The sequence below is a fragment of the Furipterus horrens genome, unplaced genomic scaffold (genome assembly GCF_987537825.1).
Source record: "Furipterus horrens unplaced genomic scaffold, mFurHor1.1.pri manual_scaffold_3, whole genome shotgun sequence".
NCBI classification, from domain to species: Eukaryota; Metazoa; Chordata; class Mammalia; order Chiroptera; family Furipteridae; genus Furipterus; species Furipterus horrens.
In genome coordinates, this window is record NW_028327173.1 from 182,467,151 (window position 1) to 182,485,245 (window position 18,095).

At 41.2% G+C, this 18,095-nt stretch overlaps 1 protein-coding gene across 1 annotated transcript in view; it reads left to right on the forward strand.

Moving 5' to 3' along the window:
* SYNE2 (spectrin repeat containing nuclear envelope protein 2) overlaps nt 1-18,095 on the forward strand; it is a 295,528-nt gene that overhangs the window by 58,573 nt on the left and 218,860 nt on the right. Inside the window, exons 3-7 of the mRNA XM_090270971.1 lie at nt 9,271-9,332; nt 10,984-11,079; nt 11,172-11,249; nt 11,339-11,431; nt 12,262-12,443. Of these exons, the coding sequence (XP_090127097.1) occupies nt 9,271-9,332; nt 10,984-11,079; nt 11,172-11,249; nt 11,339-11,431; nt 12,262-12,443 (511 nt within the window). The remainder of the gene's footprint in view (nt 1-9,270; nt 9,333-10,983; nt 11,080-11,171; nt 11,250-11,338; nt 11,432-12,261; nt 12,444-18,095) is intronic.

The window sequence follows — 18,095 nt, forward strand, 5'->3', positions numbered from 1 at the left end:
ACATAGGCCAAGTAACTGTTCTCCATATAATATGTTCTTTTCCATATAATAACAAATTTGTTTGATCCTCCACACTTTTAAAATTTACTAAGTCTTTGTATCAGCAACTGTTTTTTGAGTATCTTCTCTATTTGGCATTGTGCTAAGGGAAGCAAAAACACCAAAACATAAGTGTTTAAAGTTCATACATTGAGTAGGAAAGAAACCACGTCAGGTACATGACTGCAGTACATGAGCAGCCAGTGGTAATTACCATAAGATAAAAACAGACTGTTGGGCTATACATGTAGCTATCCTTTAATAAAAATACAGCAGATAGAATAACAATAAATACGCTATTTTTACAATTTGCTCTTTTTTCACTTAATATACCCATATCAGCACACACACACACACACACACACACACAATCTACTTTGTTCTTTTTACTGGCTAGAATTTTTGTTCTTTACATGCTTAATCTAAGAGGACACATGGGAAACGGTTAATTAATGTTATCTCTGGGGAAGGAAAAAGGGAGGCATTGGGAAGGTTAAGATTAACTTTTAATTTTTATTAGTTTGAAAAGAAAATATATTATTTTCTTTTTAAAAATATTTTGTTTATTTTAGAAAGAGGGGAAGGGAAGGAGAAAGAGAGGGAAATATCAATATGTGGTTGCCTCTTGAACACCCCCCAACTGGGGACCTGGCCTGCAACCCAGGCATGTGCCCTGACTGGGAATTGAACTGGTGACCCTTGGGCCCACAAGTGGGTGCTCAATCCACTGAGCCACACCAGCCAGGTATATTATTTTCTAATAGTAATAATAGGTAAAATATTGTGGGAGGCCAGAGTCAGAAGAGATTATTTCTACTCCACTTTAGGAAAGGGGACATTTGAATAGAATATGTCCTATTTTAATAAGTTTTGACTGAATGTCTGCCGAGTGCATTGAGCTGGGGTTTTTGTGAATGCAGAGGGCACCAGGAGAATTGGCCATTCCAGAGGGTACAAAGCGTGGCAATGCATAAAAAAATGAAACTTAATTAGGGGATTGTAGTGTTACTGATGTTGGGTTCTTGGGTTTCCCAAGATAGAAGTCGAGCAGAAAACCCCAGAGATTTCCAGACAGATTTTATTAAGCTTATGCTTGAGCGCAAGGGAGTCAGCACCAAGGAAAGGATGGTCCTCTGAACTAGCTTGGGATTGGCTCTTCTTGGCTCTTTTTATAAGTTGGGTACAAAGCAGGCTTGCGTGAAAATGTGGGCTTTTTGAAAAGGCAGGCTTGCGGAATTTTCCATGCCAGGGTTAGGTAACTTCCTTTTCTAGCTTTGTGGCCTGATAATACTGTTCCTGCCTGGCTGTGGGGGCAAGATGGTAGAATACCCATTACTGCCACCCTGGGTAGGTCGTATAGAGGTCAAATCTTGATCAACTGTGAATGCAGGTCAGTAGTTTAAGTAGTTGGGTAGAAGGGAAATAAAAAGGTTTTGTAGGGAGTAAAGGTGTGGTGACATTTTTGAGAACAAGCATTTCTTATGGCACTGGCCTCCCCGGGGTCCCGGGCCCAGGTCTCTGTCTGTCTCAGTAGCTATTCTAGTTTGGTTAGAGAAATGTGATATGAGTCAATATAGGATATGAGTAGAGAAATCATGGGAGATGAGTCAGGAAAAAGTAGATTGGAATCAAATTATGAATGACCTAGAATGTTAAGCTAAGAATTTATTATTTATTAATTAAGAATTAGGAAATGATGAAAAGATTTTTTAAGTATATTTTATTGATTATGTTGTTACAGTAGTTCCAATTTTTTTCCCCTTTGCTTCCCTCTGCCCAGTACCCCTTTTCCCTCCAGCAATCCCACTCCTCATAGTTCATGTCCATAGGTCGTGCATATAAGTTCTTTGATTTCACCCTTTCCTACATTATTATTATCTTCCCCCTGTCTATTTTGTACCAACCAATTATGCTTCTTAATCCCTGCACCATTTCCCCATTTCTCCCTCTTCCCCCCTCCCACTTGCTAACCCTCCAAATGATCCCCATACCTATGATTCTGTTCCTATTCTGGTTTGCTTAGTTGGATTTTGTTTTTATTTTTTAGTTTCAGTTGTTGATAGTTGTGTGTTTGTTGTCATTTTAGTGTTCATAGTTTTGATCTTCTTTTTCTTAAGTAAGTCCTTTTGACATTTCATATAATAATGGCTTGGTGATGATGAACTCTTTTAGTTTTACCTTGTCTGGGAAGCACTTCATCTGCCCTTCCATTCCAAATGATAGCCTTGCTGGATAGAGTAATCCTGGTTGCAGGTTGGCTTTCATCACATTGAATACTGTTTGCCAGTCCCTTCTTGCCTGCAAAGTTTCTTTTGAGAAATCAGCTGATAGTCTTATAGGCACCCCTTTGCAGGCAACTCTCTGCTTCTCTCTTGCTGCTTTTAGGAGTCTCTCTTTATCTTTCACTTTTGGCATTTTAATCATGATGTGTCTTGATGTGGTCCCCTCTGAGTCCAGCTCACCCAGGATTCTCCATGCTTCCTGGACTTGAATGTCTATTTCCTTTGCAAAATTTGGGAAGTTTTCCTCCATTATTTTTTCACATAAGTTTTGAATTTCTTGCTCTGAAAAGATTTTAATTAGAGTATAAGGTCAAAGTAATGAATCTGGGGCCAAGTGCAGTAAGCCTGTTATCAGTAACCAATAATAGAAAGGGAGAAGAGAAATTCCTGGATAGAAGGAGGTTGTAAAGCTTTTTCAGGGATCTTATGCAGTAGAGAACATGGTTGGAGAGGTCACATCATAATAATGCATTGCTCCATGTTGAAATGAAAATGTAACCTAGTGATTCCTATGCCTGGGGTAACTAACTACTTGTGAACTCTTACTACTAGGGAGGACTACTGGAGTCAGCATTTTAGGGGAACTTTTTAGAACTTGATCTTTCTGAGACTCAGTAGCCATGGCAGTTTTATAATGAGCTTTATAATGAACTTAAAATTCATACTCTTTAATTGCACTTAACTCGGTGTTTTCATTTAGGGTTCCTTATAGCTAACAATAGGAGTTGCCAGCTCACAGAAGGCAGACTGAATAGGAACAGAGTGAAGGATTAAGTGTATTTTTATGGTAATGGCGTGTAGAGAAAAATCTTTTCCTTCCATGCCTCATTTCTCAAATTCAATCAGATATTTTCTAAGAATCATTATGAAAGATATACAGGCCTGAATAAAATCTACTGAGTATATTTTCCTACATTATATAAATTTCTTATTTGCTTTAAAAATCAGGATAGAGAACTCCATGTCTTGGCAATTTAAGAAATTTATTGTTATAATAGTTTTTATTTCTCTCTCTCTTCCCGGGCTCCCCCCCCACCCCAACATCTGCTGATTAAAAGGTTCTATTCTCTGCATGCCATTTTGAGAAGAGTTTGATTTTATTAAAAAGTTACCCTGGAAATTAAAAACAAAATTCAACAGTTAAAAAAAATTAACCACTCAAATTAAGTTGGTTTAAAGAATGTGTCTCTCAACCTGTTTTTTCCCCAATGGATCAGACTTGGAAAAAGAACAAAAGGTTACTTCTCCTGCCATAGGGTAAGCTATTTGGCTGTGGTTCCTATTGAATTAGTACTGCTTTTCAGGGATAAGACAGTATGAAGAAAATGTGAGAGAAGTGTGTCGAGGGATAAATGAAATGTCACATTTAAGACCTTTTAATTGAGCTGCTACAAAGGTGTTTAATTGTACCATGGGACATCTTTGTTTGCCATTAGCAAAGGGCCCTTGTTGAATTGAAGGGCTCTGATTTCCAGGATGAGGAGGTATTCTTTTAGTTTGGACAATGAGTTAGTTAAAAGCCACAGAGTTTCCCCTCTAAATCGTTTTTCTGAAGGGTTGTTTCATTTGTGCGCCATTTCCTTTGCTAATTGGAGAGTACAGGGCAGGGATTTGATCTGTCTGCTCCTCTTAGTGTCCCCCTCACCCCTTGTTTTTATTAGATTTTAATCAAATTAGGTCAGGGATAACTTAAGGTTTCCATGGGAAAATTTTTGATTGTTTTAAATTTGAGTTTATCTCCCTGTCAGGGAGTGCTCCTCAGTCCAACCTCATATTAGATTAGGTGCTCTAATTTGAACAACCCGGTTAAAGCCCTGGTTTTGCAGCCTGCTTTCTTAGCTGAGGAAAGTTCCTTCCTGGTTCTCAGTTTGCTCAGTACCAAGACCCCTTTTGTCTAGCATTGCATAAAAGTGAAATGATTCCTCATCTTACTTGGAAATTGTTCAAAATGGCTGAGGTTTCCAGGTGGACACGGAATACTGTACTAAAACTCCATTGGCACATAATGCTCTTTTTATACTCAGTTTTGTGCCAGCATTTCACCCCCTCCACGGTTACTTAAAAGTGTCATCCCCCTCACACACCCCCGCCGTCCCTTTAATTCATCTAATGTTAGTGCGGATTCTGCCTCTTGGACCTAGCAGTGTTTCTCAGTTTCTTTTTCTTACTCTGTCACCTAGGAAGAAAAATCTCTCTGGATCCCTTAAGAGTAGGAAGAGAGTCTTTTTTTTTTTTTTTTTTTTGGTTTTGAATTTCTGCTTTGTTGTTATGGTAATAGATAGGTCCCTCCCTGCTTTTATACATGGTCTTGATTAATGTATATTATGTGCATGTAACTTGATCCCGGGACCATAAAAACTTGTTCTCTAGCTTTTTCTATTGAGGAACAAAGTTAGTCCTCAAGACATTTTTTGGTGTCAGTATATGTTTAAAGTGATTGTCTTATACTAGAGGGGAAAAAACAATGAAAACACATCTCAGAGATTTCAGAAGATTTAGTAACATTTTGAGTTATAGGACGGAATGTGGTATTTGTAGTTCCTTTGTTAAGTGAAATTTATATAGAACAGAAATAACTGTAAAGCTTGTCAGAAGTGAATTCAGTGCAGCTGACACTTATTGGGTACCATTTAATGTGTAAGTCACTGGGCTGTACCTAATTTAAATTAGTAGTCCTGGACCAAAAAAAAATGAGATGGGTTCAGAAAGAAAAAGAAAAAGATCCAGTGAGGCAAAGTACAGTTTTAATATCTAGTAAGTCACATACTTATTAAACAGTTGTAAGTACCGTAAAATTACATTTACTTAGCTTCTCTTCTATTCCTCACGCTGAAGTCTCATCAAATTCCAGAAATGTTGAGAACTCACACTAGTGTCATACCAACTATTTCAGCCTATTACAACTGTGTTAGGTGGAGATTTGTAGAAAAGAATGGGAAGAGTCAAAGGAAAACAAGGTATTAGAAGGTAGAACATACAAGTTTTACAAAAACAAGTGTAAACACCTGCAGGTAGAATTGACCTTCTCAGTCCAGTAAACAAAATTTAACAATAATAATTACTAAAATTCTTTTTCTTCTTCCAGTAAATATGTATTTAGAGCCTACTCTGAACTAGGCTCTTCTAGGCTCTTCTAGGGATGCAAGCAAGGCATTAAATAATAAATATACAACATGTATAACTTACGTAGACGTTACAAGGTGATAAGTACTGTAGAAAAAAAACAGAGAGGACACGGGAAGCAGCAGTTTTAAATAGGATGTCAAGATAGACCTTGAGGACAAGGTGCCATTTGAGTCAAGATTTGAAGGAAGTGAGGGTGTTAGGTTTACACATCTGGTACGAAAGTCCTCCTGTAAGAATGTGTCTGGAGAGTTTGAGAACAAAAGGGAGGCCAGAATGGTTGGAGTAGAATGAGCCAGGGGGACAAGGCGGGAGCAGATGGTGTCTGGACGTGTCGCCAGCATAAGAGTGAAGTGAGGGCTTCCTGATCTGAGTTCCCATTTCAACAATATCGTGCCGGCCACTGTGCTGAGTGTGGTGTTTAGAGGGCCAGGCTGGAAGCAAGGAGACCTGTTAGCAGTCTGCTGCAGTAATCCAGGTGGAAGCGGGTAGGATTTGGACCACAGTGGTGAGCGGTGGTCGTATCCTGAATGTATTTTGAAGGTGGGCCCTCAGAGGATTTCCTGAGGCATTGCCTCAGGTGTGAGAGAAGCCAATTTGTGATGTAGCAGGAAAATGGAGAGGGTAAGGTTCTGGAAGCAGGAGGAGAGAGTGATTGTATGTATCGATGCTGCTGATTGCTCCAGAAAGATGAAGGCTGAGAATTGACCGTGTGTTTCAGTGATTAGTCATTGATGACCTTGATCCATGGTGACTTTGATGAGAGAGTAGTGTCAGTGGAATGGCAGGGGCCCGATTGGTGGGTCCTGTTAAGAGAGAAGGAGGAGAGGACCTAGAGACAGTGAACATAAACAACTCAATTTGAGTTTTGCCACAGTGGGCAGCAAACAAATGAAGCAGTAACTGATGGGGCACTGGGGGACAAGGAGGTTTGTTTTTGTTATTGTTTTTTAGATGAATGAATTAATAGCATGGATCTGAACTGATGGGGATGGCCTAAGAGAGAGAGAGAGGAAAAAAAGGGGATGATCCAGAAGAGAAAGGAAGAAAATGTCCTTGAGCAGCTTCAAAGGGGTGGGATCTAATGAGCTAGTGAAGGGATTGGTTTTATGTCTGAGCAAGGGTAGGCTGGGGGCAGAGCACTGTGATAGGTCCTTAGATGAGGGCGTGATGATTCCCCAGGTGTCCCGAGAAGCAAGGTCTCAGCTGAGTTAGAATGAGAGAGATGTTAGAAGTTTGAAAAAGAAGGAGGAAGTGTGGAATTGCTTTTTAGGGAAGTGGGAGAGGGCAATATAGTATGACTGCCCAATGGCATTGAGGGCCCACCTGGAGGACGTGGGGAGACCAGTGAGCAGCTGCGGATTTTCTTCCAGCAGCATTCAGCAGCATGTGCAGAGTAGGCACTCACGAGCAGAGAGTCATGATGAGGTGCCAAGCACTCACAACAAAATGAGAGTCGCAAGAGAATGTTCGTAATAATTGGTCATGGAATTTAAAGTGGGTAAGGATGAGAGGGAGGATATTAATGGGGCGAGGGTGATATAAAGCTAGTATAATCAATGCGTTGGAGTTGCCACTGGACTCCAAGGATTGTTGGAGTTGGGACACTAGAGGAAATGAACTGAAAAGATAAGGGTTGCTCTTCAGAAATGATGTGGCTCAGTTGGTTGGAGAGTTGTCTCATAAACAAAGGGTTGCAAGTTCGATTCCTGGTTGGGGCACATATCTAGGTTGTGGGTTCGACAATCCCCGATCTGGGCTTGTACAATCCCTGGTTCGGTCACATACAAGAGGCTTCTCTCTCTCACTGATGTCTCCCCCACCCCCACCACCACTCCCTCTCTGAAAGCAATGAAAAAATGTCCTTGGTCAGGGAAAAAATTTTTTAAGGAAAAAAGAAATGGGAGTAAATGAAATCGAGATTATGAGGAGTTGTAGTTATTAATAATGATAAGGCCTCAGGTGTGATGATGACAGTGAACAGTTGAGGCAGGGCAGAAGACAAGTTTACTGGAGAAGAAGAATTCAAGAAATGGAGAGGTTGGGAGGTTGGAAGTTTCATCACTCTGTGCATTGAAATTGCCAAGACTTAGATAGGAGTTGTATTGGAGAAAGTGGCGGTGGAAAAGGAACCAAACCCTTTGAGAAATGCTGAGGAATGACAGGGTCAGTAAATGACTATAACATTGGGAACAGTCTGAAGACGTGAAAGTCAAAGCTGGAGCATTTCAGGGACAAAGAAGAGTGGAAAAGGATCTCGAAGAAGCAGTGAGGAGCAAGGACCCAGTGGTCCGAGGTCTATAAGAGAAAGCACCACCGTCCTTGAGAAGGCTGCAGGGAAGCAGAGTTTTCAGGAGGGCCAGCGAGGGCAGTGGGCACACACAGGCGTGTGCTGTTGGTATTACTGTGAATTTCAGCATCAGTGGATGGCTTTCAGGAAGGCAGGAGTGGTGGGAGAGGAGAAAAATTGGGAGATGTGCAGAGTTGTATGAAAATTAGAGTGAGAAAACTGAGGGGGGCCTGAAAGTCTGGGATGTATATGTATGTGTGTGCAATGTGTGTGGTCTCTGCATGTGTGTGTATGTGTGTACTGTGTATGGACATAAGCAGGGATCAAGGCACGGTGAGGTGAGACCTGGTGAGCTCGATGGTGGTGACAAGACTGTGAGCCATAGGTGCGGCGAGGGTTGGGTGTCCAGGCTTACATTTACCCCAGTCCAGCCGGGTGAGGAGATCGGGGCACATGGGAAGTCAGTCGTGTGTGCAGGGCTGACCCTTGGCCTCAGAGCGGAGGATGTCTGCTGAAGCTGGGGCGGGTAGAAGGCGTGGGGAAGTGTGGTGTTTGTGTGGGGCCCACTCCTGCCTGGGGAGGGAGGGAAGGCCCACTCTGAGCGTTCAGATCTTTCCCTTGACTCCTGCCTGGTTAATAAAAGTAAAAGTTAGCACTTACCTGTTCACTATGTGCTGGAGTCTGTTCTCTTGAAGTGAATCATTAATAGTCTCTTGAGCTGAGTGCTTCTTCCTTCCATGGGGCAACAGCTCAGTGCACACAGCAACTCAGTAACAGGCAGGATTTGAACCCAGGTCTTTCTGATTTAATTGCAGCTCATTTATATTTAAGTCAGTGGCAATATATTCCCTATAATAAATACTCATGTAAAATGTCAAGACTAAACTGTTAGGACTTTATGAGCCTTTTTAAAGATTTTATTTATTTATTTTTTAGAGAGAGAGGAAGGGAGGGGGAAAGAGGGAGACATCAATGTGCCAGAGAAACATCAGCCAGCTGCCACTCACACACCCCCAACTGGGGACCTGCCCCGCAACCCCAGCCTGTGCCCTGACCTGGAATCATAGCAGCAGCGCTTCAGTCCACAAGCTGTTGCTCAATCCACTGAGCCACAACCAGCCAGGGCTTTTATGAGTCTTTTAAAACCTCTGCAGATGTTCTAGTGTTTGTCTTTAAACACTGCCTGATGTTGGCTTAGATCGCAGCCGTTCTGGGGTGGGTTTCAAACTCTTCTCTTTGCTCACAGTTCCTTGTGTAGCACTGTGAGGCCCGTAGGGACTTAATTCTTCTGTCAGTAAAAGGTATTTAAAACTATTGCCTTTCATCAGCTAACTTGCGGCTTTAAAAAATAACTTATATCAACCAAGTATTTCCAAAATAGCTTGGATGAACATCTGAAATTTAGACTAAGTTCTAGAAGGTTTGTAAGATTGTGAAACACACACACACACCCAGAGTGACAGACCTTTGATGCTTTGATATGTTCAGATTGTCCCCGAGGCTTGTTTTATAACTGCTGTTGTCCTTTTTAAACAGCTGAACAGGAAGACACTCAGAAGAAAACCTTTACCTGCTGGATAAACTCACTGCTGGCAAAGGTGAGGAAAAAGAGAGCAAATTAAGCTATAAATTTATTTAAGTTACTTCTCTTACTCCCTCAGTCTGGGTCCTAAAAATGGCACTGGTGACATGTAAAAGGCTGAAAGAATGTGGTTAATGTCACCTTGATCTTGTTTTTGTGTATTTGTTATTCTTTCCTAACACACACCAACAAGCACTTTTGTTAAGGATATGGAAACCAGTGCTATAGAATATTTAAAGCAACAACAAATCTGTTATCAAATGAAATGATGATAGTTATGATTCATATAAATTGAGTGCTGTGCATTAGGCACTGTACTGAGTTATTCAGATGTGCAGATAGAGGCTCCTTGACTATGGCAGCGATTTTCAACTGGTGTGCCGCAGAATTTTAAAACACACAACACCTGACTGTTTAGTCAGGGGTACTGGCCTCTTATCCCTTAGATTGTCACATAAAACACTTGACAGCAGCCAACACAGCAGTAGCCATCCAGTGTGAATGAAAAAAATTATACATAATTTTTTGGTCAGATGGACAAAAAATATATTTTTTGGTGTGCTGCAGCATTTTAGTAATTACTTTATATGTGCCATGATATGAAAAAGGTTGAAAATTGCTGACTTATGGATTTCCGTCCCAACACACCCATCCTAAGTTGAAACTATCGTGTCAAAAACACATTTAAACACACCTAACCTACCAAACATCATAGTCTAGCTTAGCGTACCTTAAATGTGCTAGAACACTGCCATTAGCCTACAGGTGGGCAAAGCCAGCTAACACAGGGAATCCGCTGTACAGTACCAGTTGTCTCACCCTCGTGATGCCAGACCTGACTGGGAGCTGTGGTCGCGTGTGGTCGCGGCTGCTGTCCAGCATCATGAAAGAGTATCATTCCACATATGGCTAGTTGGGAAAAGATCAAAACTGTAAATCTGACATATGGCTTTTACTGAATGTATATTGCTTTTGCAGCATTGCAAAGTTGAAAAATTGTAACTCAGATCACCCTATATTGGGGACTTCCTGTACTGACTACTCATTACATTTCAGTGATTTCACAACATTCCCATGAGATGGATAGTGTTATTCCTGTTTGCAGAACAAGGAAGGTAAGGTACAGAGAACTAAGGTCACAGTGATAGTGCTGGGATACAAATCCAGGCAGTCCGTACCCACAGGGCCTGATCTTAATCACTGTGCTGTTCTGCCTCTCAGTGAGCCCAGGTGCCTGGAGTAACCTAGATACAAAATGAATGAGCCTCTTCTCCCAGGCTAGCCATCCCAACACAGAGCTCGTAATTCTAAAAAGGGTAAATTCACAAGTGGGTTACTCCAGAGATGTAACCTGCTTCCCAAAGGGATCACTATCAGCTGATTCTAAATGTCTCGAATGCCGCTTCTACGGACAGGTTTTAAGCTCTGAGTGGAAGCTGAAAGAGTGTTGTGTTCCTGAGATAAATTTGCCGTGAGATAAATTAAGTTCACTGCTTATCATGTTTGGATATGGAGCTTTGTGTGTTCTCTGTCATTCTGTTCATTAAGAAGAAAATCACTGCTGATTCTTAGCTTTTGTAAAGATACAATGCACATGTATGAGGTTCTTACAGGGACTGTGTTTTTGGACCAAAGTTTGAGATTATTTTTCTTGTGACCTTTTGCAGCACACTCCTCCCTCGGTGATATCAGACCTTTTCACAGACATTAAAAAGGGGCATGTCCTCCTGGACCTGCTGGAAGTACTCTCAGGACAACAATTGGTAAGCTCTTAAAATGACATTAAGAAACTTTTCATTGACTTTTTTTTTTAAATTGATATTTCTGAGTAATATATTTTGCTTGAACTTCATAGCCTCGAGATAAAGGATCTAATACATTCCAGTGTAGACTCAATATAGAACGTGCCCTGACATTCCTAAAAAGCCGATCGGTGAGTATGAATTTCACTGGGAAATTCATTGGAGAGATTAATACTATGAAATATGTTCCACTTTTAACCTGAAACTTTTTCTTTTCCAGATCAAGCTAATAAATATTCATGTTACTGATATTATAGAGGGAAACCCATCCATTATTCTTGGCCTAATTTGGACAATTATATTACACTTTCATGTAAGTAGTTTTATGATATGAAAATTATATCTGTGCTAATTACCACAGCATGAAATAAGTGTAATATAACAAATGTGACTTGATGTCAGAGTCAGTCCTGAGCTTCTTCCAGAAAATGGGCATTGGAAATCTTGCCAGGTGGGATATATATAGCAGCTCTTTTGCCATTGATGTTATCTGTCAATTGAAAAGTGAACTATCATAATATCCCGAATTATCCATGATATCAGCACCAGTCGGAACAGAACTTGTCATGGTAAATTTTTGCTTATTATTGTTTATCTACTTTGGTAAAAGAGAGAGTAGAAAGCTCTTGGAGTAAATTCTTGAAAACTAACCCACTAAACTTTGTAGAATCTCCCTATTTTTGAAGACCCTTACCCAGACTAATAATCCTGCAACATCCAGTTATTTCTGTATGTATATTTGTTTCTTAATGGTTTATATTCAAAGATGCATTTTAATTGACCCAGTCTTTGCAGATACTCTAAAGTGGGAGCTCAACAGTTCAGTGTAGGTTGACAGATGATGAGCACCAGAAAAACCCTCTGTGAGCACTTTAGGGGCATGGATAGGTGCTTGCCCTTAATGTGGAACGTCATGCCTGATTGAAGGCAAAAAGTGACCCAACTCCACTGAAAGAAGACCAGAGTGTAGCCCCAGATGACAAATGCTGTTATCCGGGGATTTGGCTAGTTCTCACTTCACCACGAGTAAACTGCCGCCATTATATAATACTTCTTACGTCGTGTTTTGGCTGAAGGTTTTGCCTCAATGCTGCTGACGTATGATTCTGTGTATGTTAACTCTCATTATTACGTCTTCCTTAGATTGAGGAACTTGCCCAGACTCTTTCTTGCAATTACAATCAGTCTTCCCTGGATGATGTGAGTACGGTAGAGGCATCTCCTACCTCAAGTCCTCCAGCTAAGAAATGCTCCAAAGCCCAAGAAAGATGGCAGATGTCTGCAAAGAAGATTCTTCTCTTGTGGGCTCAGGAGCAGTGTGCCGCGTAAGTAGTTTATTATGACCAGAGGAGACACACAGGGCAACCGTATCCACCAACACGACGTGACTGACCTCTGTGTCTGAAATTCAGGCCAGTGCTCACTACCCCCTTTCTCTCATAGTGCATCTTCCAAATGTGGAATCCGTGAGCTCAGCCACTCTTGGTGGCATCACCTGGGTAACTTACCTCACTCTCATCCGCATGTGTAGGTGTTCTCTTACTATGTGCAAATAAAGTGGTCTTTCAATATCCCTTTCTTTAGGCAATATCTCAATTCCTTATGCATCTATCTGGAGGGTGAATTTAGATTCAAAAAGTTTTACCATACTAGGAGCTTTTCAAAAGTCAAGACCATGTCTTAAATGACTGTGTGTGTATCCTTAGAACTTCATATAATATGAGTTCATGGTAAGTACTCCATAAATATGCATTGAGTGGATGAATGAACACATAAGTGAATAAGTAGCCATGTTATAAAATTATTTCCTGCAGCCGTATCTGACTACATTAAACGACCTCAGTCCTCATTGTTTAGCAACTCAGAGCTCAGTTAGAAAACAGAGACAAGAGAGTGTGCTTTTTAAAAAAGTGCGGATGATGAAAGGAAATTAATGCTCATAATTTCTTTTTTACAAGGAAAAAATGTTTTCTGCTCTTGGGAGACATTTACTTCTTCATTTTAACCAACTGCTGGGGTGGAGTTTAGGGAAAATGAAGAATTAGGATGCAGGAGACTCACCACGAGAAGGGCTGTGGAGTTTAAAAGGCGATCCTTGTCACATCATAGCGTTGTCTGGATAAATAGAGGCATAAAGATGTTGCTGAGCCCTTTCAAAAAGTGTCAGAGTTCTGAGTAACTCCTTCCTAATGAAGGACTAAGGTGTTAATTTCTGCTTTCAGCTTTACCTTCATTTGTGATTCATCCTGTATTCGGTGAGGGACCCAAACATACAAATCTTATAGGTTATAAATACTGAACCCACTTTTTCTCAAACCTCCTGGAGACAAATTTACTTCACTGTAAATTTACTTCACTGGTCGGGGTCCGCGGCGTGGCGGAGGGGGAAACAAATGCACACAGACTCAGCGAATCCCATGGAGGAAAGGGACAGAGTGGCCACTCTCTAGGTGAGAGAGCGCCTCGGCCCTTGCCTAGACAGGCTTTATTACCGTTCTCAGGGAATTACATCCTAGAGAGTCATCCATTATCATACTAAAATTACTTTAAATGGTTATAGCTTACAGATAGACAAAAAGTGAATGTTGTGCATGCAGGGGGATGATAAGGATGGGCGAGCTGGCCACATCCTGTCCTTGAAACAGCTCAGAATAAACCCTAGAAAGTTATTTCAAGGTTATACGCTAACGATCTGTTGTTCTTAACCTTAGGGTGAGAGAGTTTTAGCAAAAGCAAGCTTTAAAGTAGCCTAGATACAACGCAGGCCTGATTCCCACAGGAAAGCCGATCTGCGGGCCTGGGTCCTGTGTGCCTCCTCACGCCTGTCGGTTTTCCGGACCAGGGCTGAGCTACATTCGCCACTGCCAAGCAGACCGGTTCCCGATACTTCACTTTTCTGAAATTTTTAAATCCAAAATATAGCATGTGGGAAAAACATTATTACATCCTATTCAGATTTGTTTCATTTATGCATAGATAAGCTTTAAACCCTTTCAAAGTTCACATATTTTACTACAGTTTATCTTTTCCCCATGTTCTTCCTTATTTTAAAACTACAGAGTTTATGCTAAAGTTATTAAGATGTAGTAATTAATGCTTAAGCAATTCATCAGGGGTTTATCCTCTTTTCTTTGCCTATCATTGGCGGTATTGTTCAGTAACTTTCATTTCAGTGTTCTCTGATTCTCTAGGACTCAGATGTATGTTGTGAGAAACATGTTTTGTCTTCCTGTTTCTGAAGGAGATAAGTCAGGTCCCCATTTGAAACTTCTAAATGAGCTGAGACCCTCCCACTCACCCTGCCCTCTCTTAAGACCGAGCAGCAACATGTTCTTGGAGGCTTTGGTTTCTGCTCCTCAGGGCAGAGCTGATTTCATGGCCTGGTGCTTTATTGAATCCAGTGCCTGCCAGTCAGCACCAAGCTGGTTCTGGACCCCTCAGTGCTCTGAAGATGGTCTGGCCCTGCCCTTAGCCCCAGCCCCTATCCCTTTAGCTATCAACTTAGTTTAGCATCTAAGAGCACACTCTGAAGCCAGAATACCTTGGGTTTGAGTCATGGCTCCCTGCATTTCTAACTGGTGACCTTAGATACTTTGTGTTTGAGTTTCCTCAGTCATAACATATAGACAATACTAAGTTACTTCATAGGATTATTAAGTGTATTATATGATTCTTTTTTAAAAAGCATTTGGAACAATTTCTGGACATGTTAGGTAACATATATGCATTTTTAAAACAAAACAAAAATCACTGGCTGTTACGTAGTTTTATCATGGTCATATTAAGGTTTGTTTCTTAAGGGAAGCCTAGGTCATCTGAAGCAGAGTATTTCTTGAGTACCTTTTACGATTTGGTTGATACCTTAAATTAGTCCATTGAATTTCTGTATTTTTTATAGAATATTAAAGGACACTATGGTTGTTCCTGAATATTTCCCATACTTGGTAGGCAAATATACTTTTTTATAACATCTTCATCCCTTGTCAAATACAGAATAATGATTCCCTTGTCAGATACAGGTTAGTGACTGATTTGAGTGATCTGAAATATATACATTAAGCATCTGTATATGACAGCTACTGTTTGTGGATTGAGGCCACCATGATAGACAAGAAAGACAAGGCCCTTGCTCTCAAGGGGCTTGCACCCTAGTGGGGGAAGCAGATGCATAAATATGATAACTGCAGTTGTCAATAAGCCTAGGAAGGACTTACAGTGATTGAGAGTGTCAAGGACAGGATGAGGATCGCATTTATCTTAGACCTTTGAGCTGAGGCTTACAGAAGGCTGCGGGTATATGAAGATTTGGGACGATGAGCTTCCTAGCAGAAGAAATTAAAAGATCATGACTGTGGGGATGTAAAGTACAGCATAGGAAATATAGTCAAGAAGATTGTAAGAACTATTGGTGCCAGGTGGATACTAGAAATATCAGGGGAACACTTTATAAAGTGTATGATTGTCTTACCAGGAAGCTGTACACCTGAAACTAATACAAAATAATATTGAATGTAAACTGTAATTGAAAAAAATTTAAAAAATGAACATTTATCAGGTGCCAAAACAAAAACAAACAAACAAAAATATTACCCCAGCATGACTATTGAAAAACAGGAATGAAGCCAATGTGGCTGTAACATTGCAAGGGAGGGGAGATATAAAGTGGGGAGAGGGAGCCCTGGCTGCTGTGGCTCAGTGGATTGAGCGTCAGTCTGCAAGCCAAGTGTCGCTGATTCGATTCCCAGTCAGGGCACATGACTAGGTTGCACATCAGTTGGTGGCACGAGTGAGAGGCAACCACACAGTGATGTTTCTCTCCCTCTCTTTCTCCTTTCTCCTCTCTCTAAAAAATAAAGTAAATAAACAAACAAATAAATAACTTATTTTTTTAAAAAAAGAATGTTCACGTCAATGTTTAAAACAAATAAAAATTTTTAAAAAAGCGGGGAGAGGTAGGTAGGGACAAAAGTCTTGTAAGGCTTGTGGGACAGAGTGACAGATTTAAATACAATGACAAACTAAAACAACCCCCCCCAAATATTTGTTATTGTAAAATATACATAAGACTTACCATTTTAAGTGTGTAGTTTAGTGGCATTAAGTACATTCATATTGTTGTGCAACCATGATCACTATCTATCTACCATTTTTTTTCATTTTGGTAAACTGAAACTCTGTATCTATTAAACAACTTTTCCATTCCCCCTCTCTTCAACCTCTGGCAACCAGCACTCTACTCTTTTGATAAATGAATTTCACCAATTTAGGTATCTTAAATGAGTACAATAATAAAGCATTTGTCCTTTGGTGACTGGCTGATTTCACTCAGCATAATACCTTCAAAGTTTATTCATGTTGTATGTGTCACAATGCCCTTTCTTTTTAGGGCTGAATAATATTCCATTGCATGTATACACTGTATTTTTTGTTTAGCAACTCATTTTTTTTTTTTTTAATTATAGTTTCCTTATGTTCCAAGTCATTGATGTGATTCTTGGCTTCATCCACTCTACTGTTGTTTCCATGTAAATTATCCTTGATTTTAATTAGTGTATCCTTTGTTTCTGACTGGATCTTTTTTATTCTGCTGAGGTCCTCACTAAGTTCTTGAGCATCCTTACAACCAGTGTTTTGAGCTCTGCATCTGATAGATTGCTTATCTCCATTTTGTTTGGCTCTTTTTCTGGAGTTTTGATCTGTTCTTTCATTAGGGCCATGTTTCTTTGTCTCTTCATTTTGGCAGCCTCCCTGTGTTTGTTTCTATGTATTAGGTAGAACTGCTATGACTCCCTGTCTTGGTATCATGGCCTAATGTAGTATGTGTCCTGTAGGGTCCAGTGGCACAGCCTCCCCTATCACCCAAGCTGGGTACTCAAGGCGCACTCTCCACGTGGACTGAGTATACCCTCCTTTTTTAGTTGAGCCTTGATTACTGTTGTCAGGTCAATGGGAGGGATTTACCCAGGCCAGTCAGCTGCAAGGACTGGCTGTGACCTTTGACCACCAACCTCTGCCCTCTGTGGAGGATCAGCTGTATAGGGGTAGGGTGGTGGTGCTCCATCATGGTCTGTAGCTGTCCATTGGGTACACATGTTCTAGTGTTTCCTGGGTGGTTCAGGCCAAGGTCTGCCTCCACCTGTGTTTTGCTTGGGGCCACCCTGCCTGAGCTATAAATCTGAGATGGCTGCTACTTGTGCTGGGCTTGAAGATTCCCAGGCAAAGCCAAGCTGTGAATCTAGTGCTGCTAGTGCTGGGCTTGGGGCCCCTTACCAAGAGGCATGGAGGCAGGATGCTTACTGAGGCTGACTGTTCCTTGTTTGAGAGGATTTAGGATATTGTGAAACAGGAGCCAAGACTAACCATTCATATGGAAAAGCAGCTTGGGTGGGCCCATAAGTTGGGTGGGATGGAGTCTCTGAGGGTCTCCAGGGCAGGGCAAACAGTATGAGCCAGGTTGATGGAGTCTCATATATGGCACCTGCATGCCAGCTCTGTGTCTTTGTGGGTCAGGATTCAGAATAGGGACAATGGCCTTTGCCTGCCTTTCTGTCTGGGAGAAAGCTGTCCCCCAGCTCTCGCCTTGATGCCAGACCCTTCAGTTCCTCCCTCTGTGCCACTGGTTCCTTTCAAGCTGCTACCCCAGTGCTGGAGCTCAGAGGGAGGGAGTCTGAGTAAGTCTCTGTGGGTTCTTTAAGAGGAACTGCTTGGAACTCTAGAAGTTTCTTCCACTGACTCAATCCCTGCTGGGTTTTGCAATCAGAAGTTATAGGGACTTATCCTCTTGTTACTGGAACCCGGGGCTGGAGGTCCTAGTTTGGAGCTGGGATTCCTCACTCCTGAGATATCTCTCCTGAATTATTATCCACCATATGTGGATGTGGGACTAGCCCGTTCTGGGACTGCACTCCTCCTACCAGCCTAGACAGATGTGGTTTCTTTAATTCTGTAGTTGTCAGACTTCCACTCAACTTGATTTC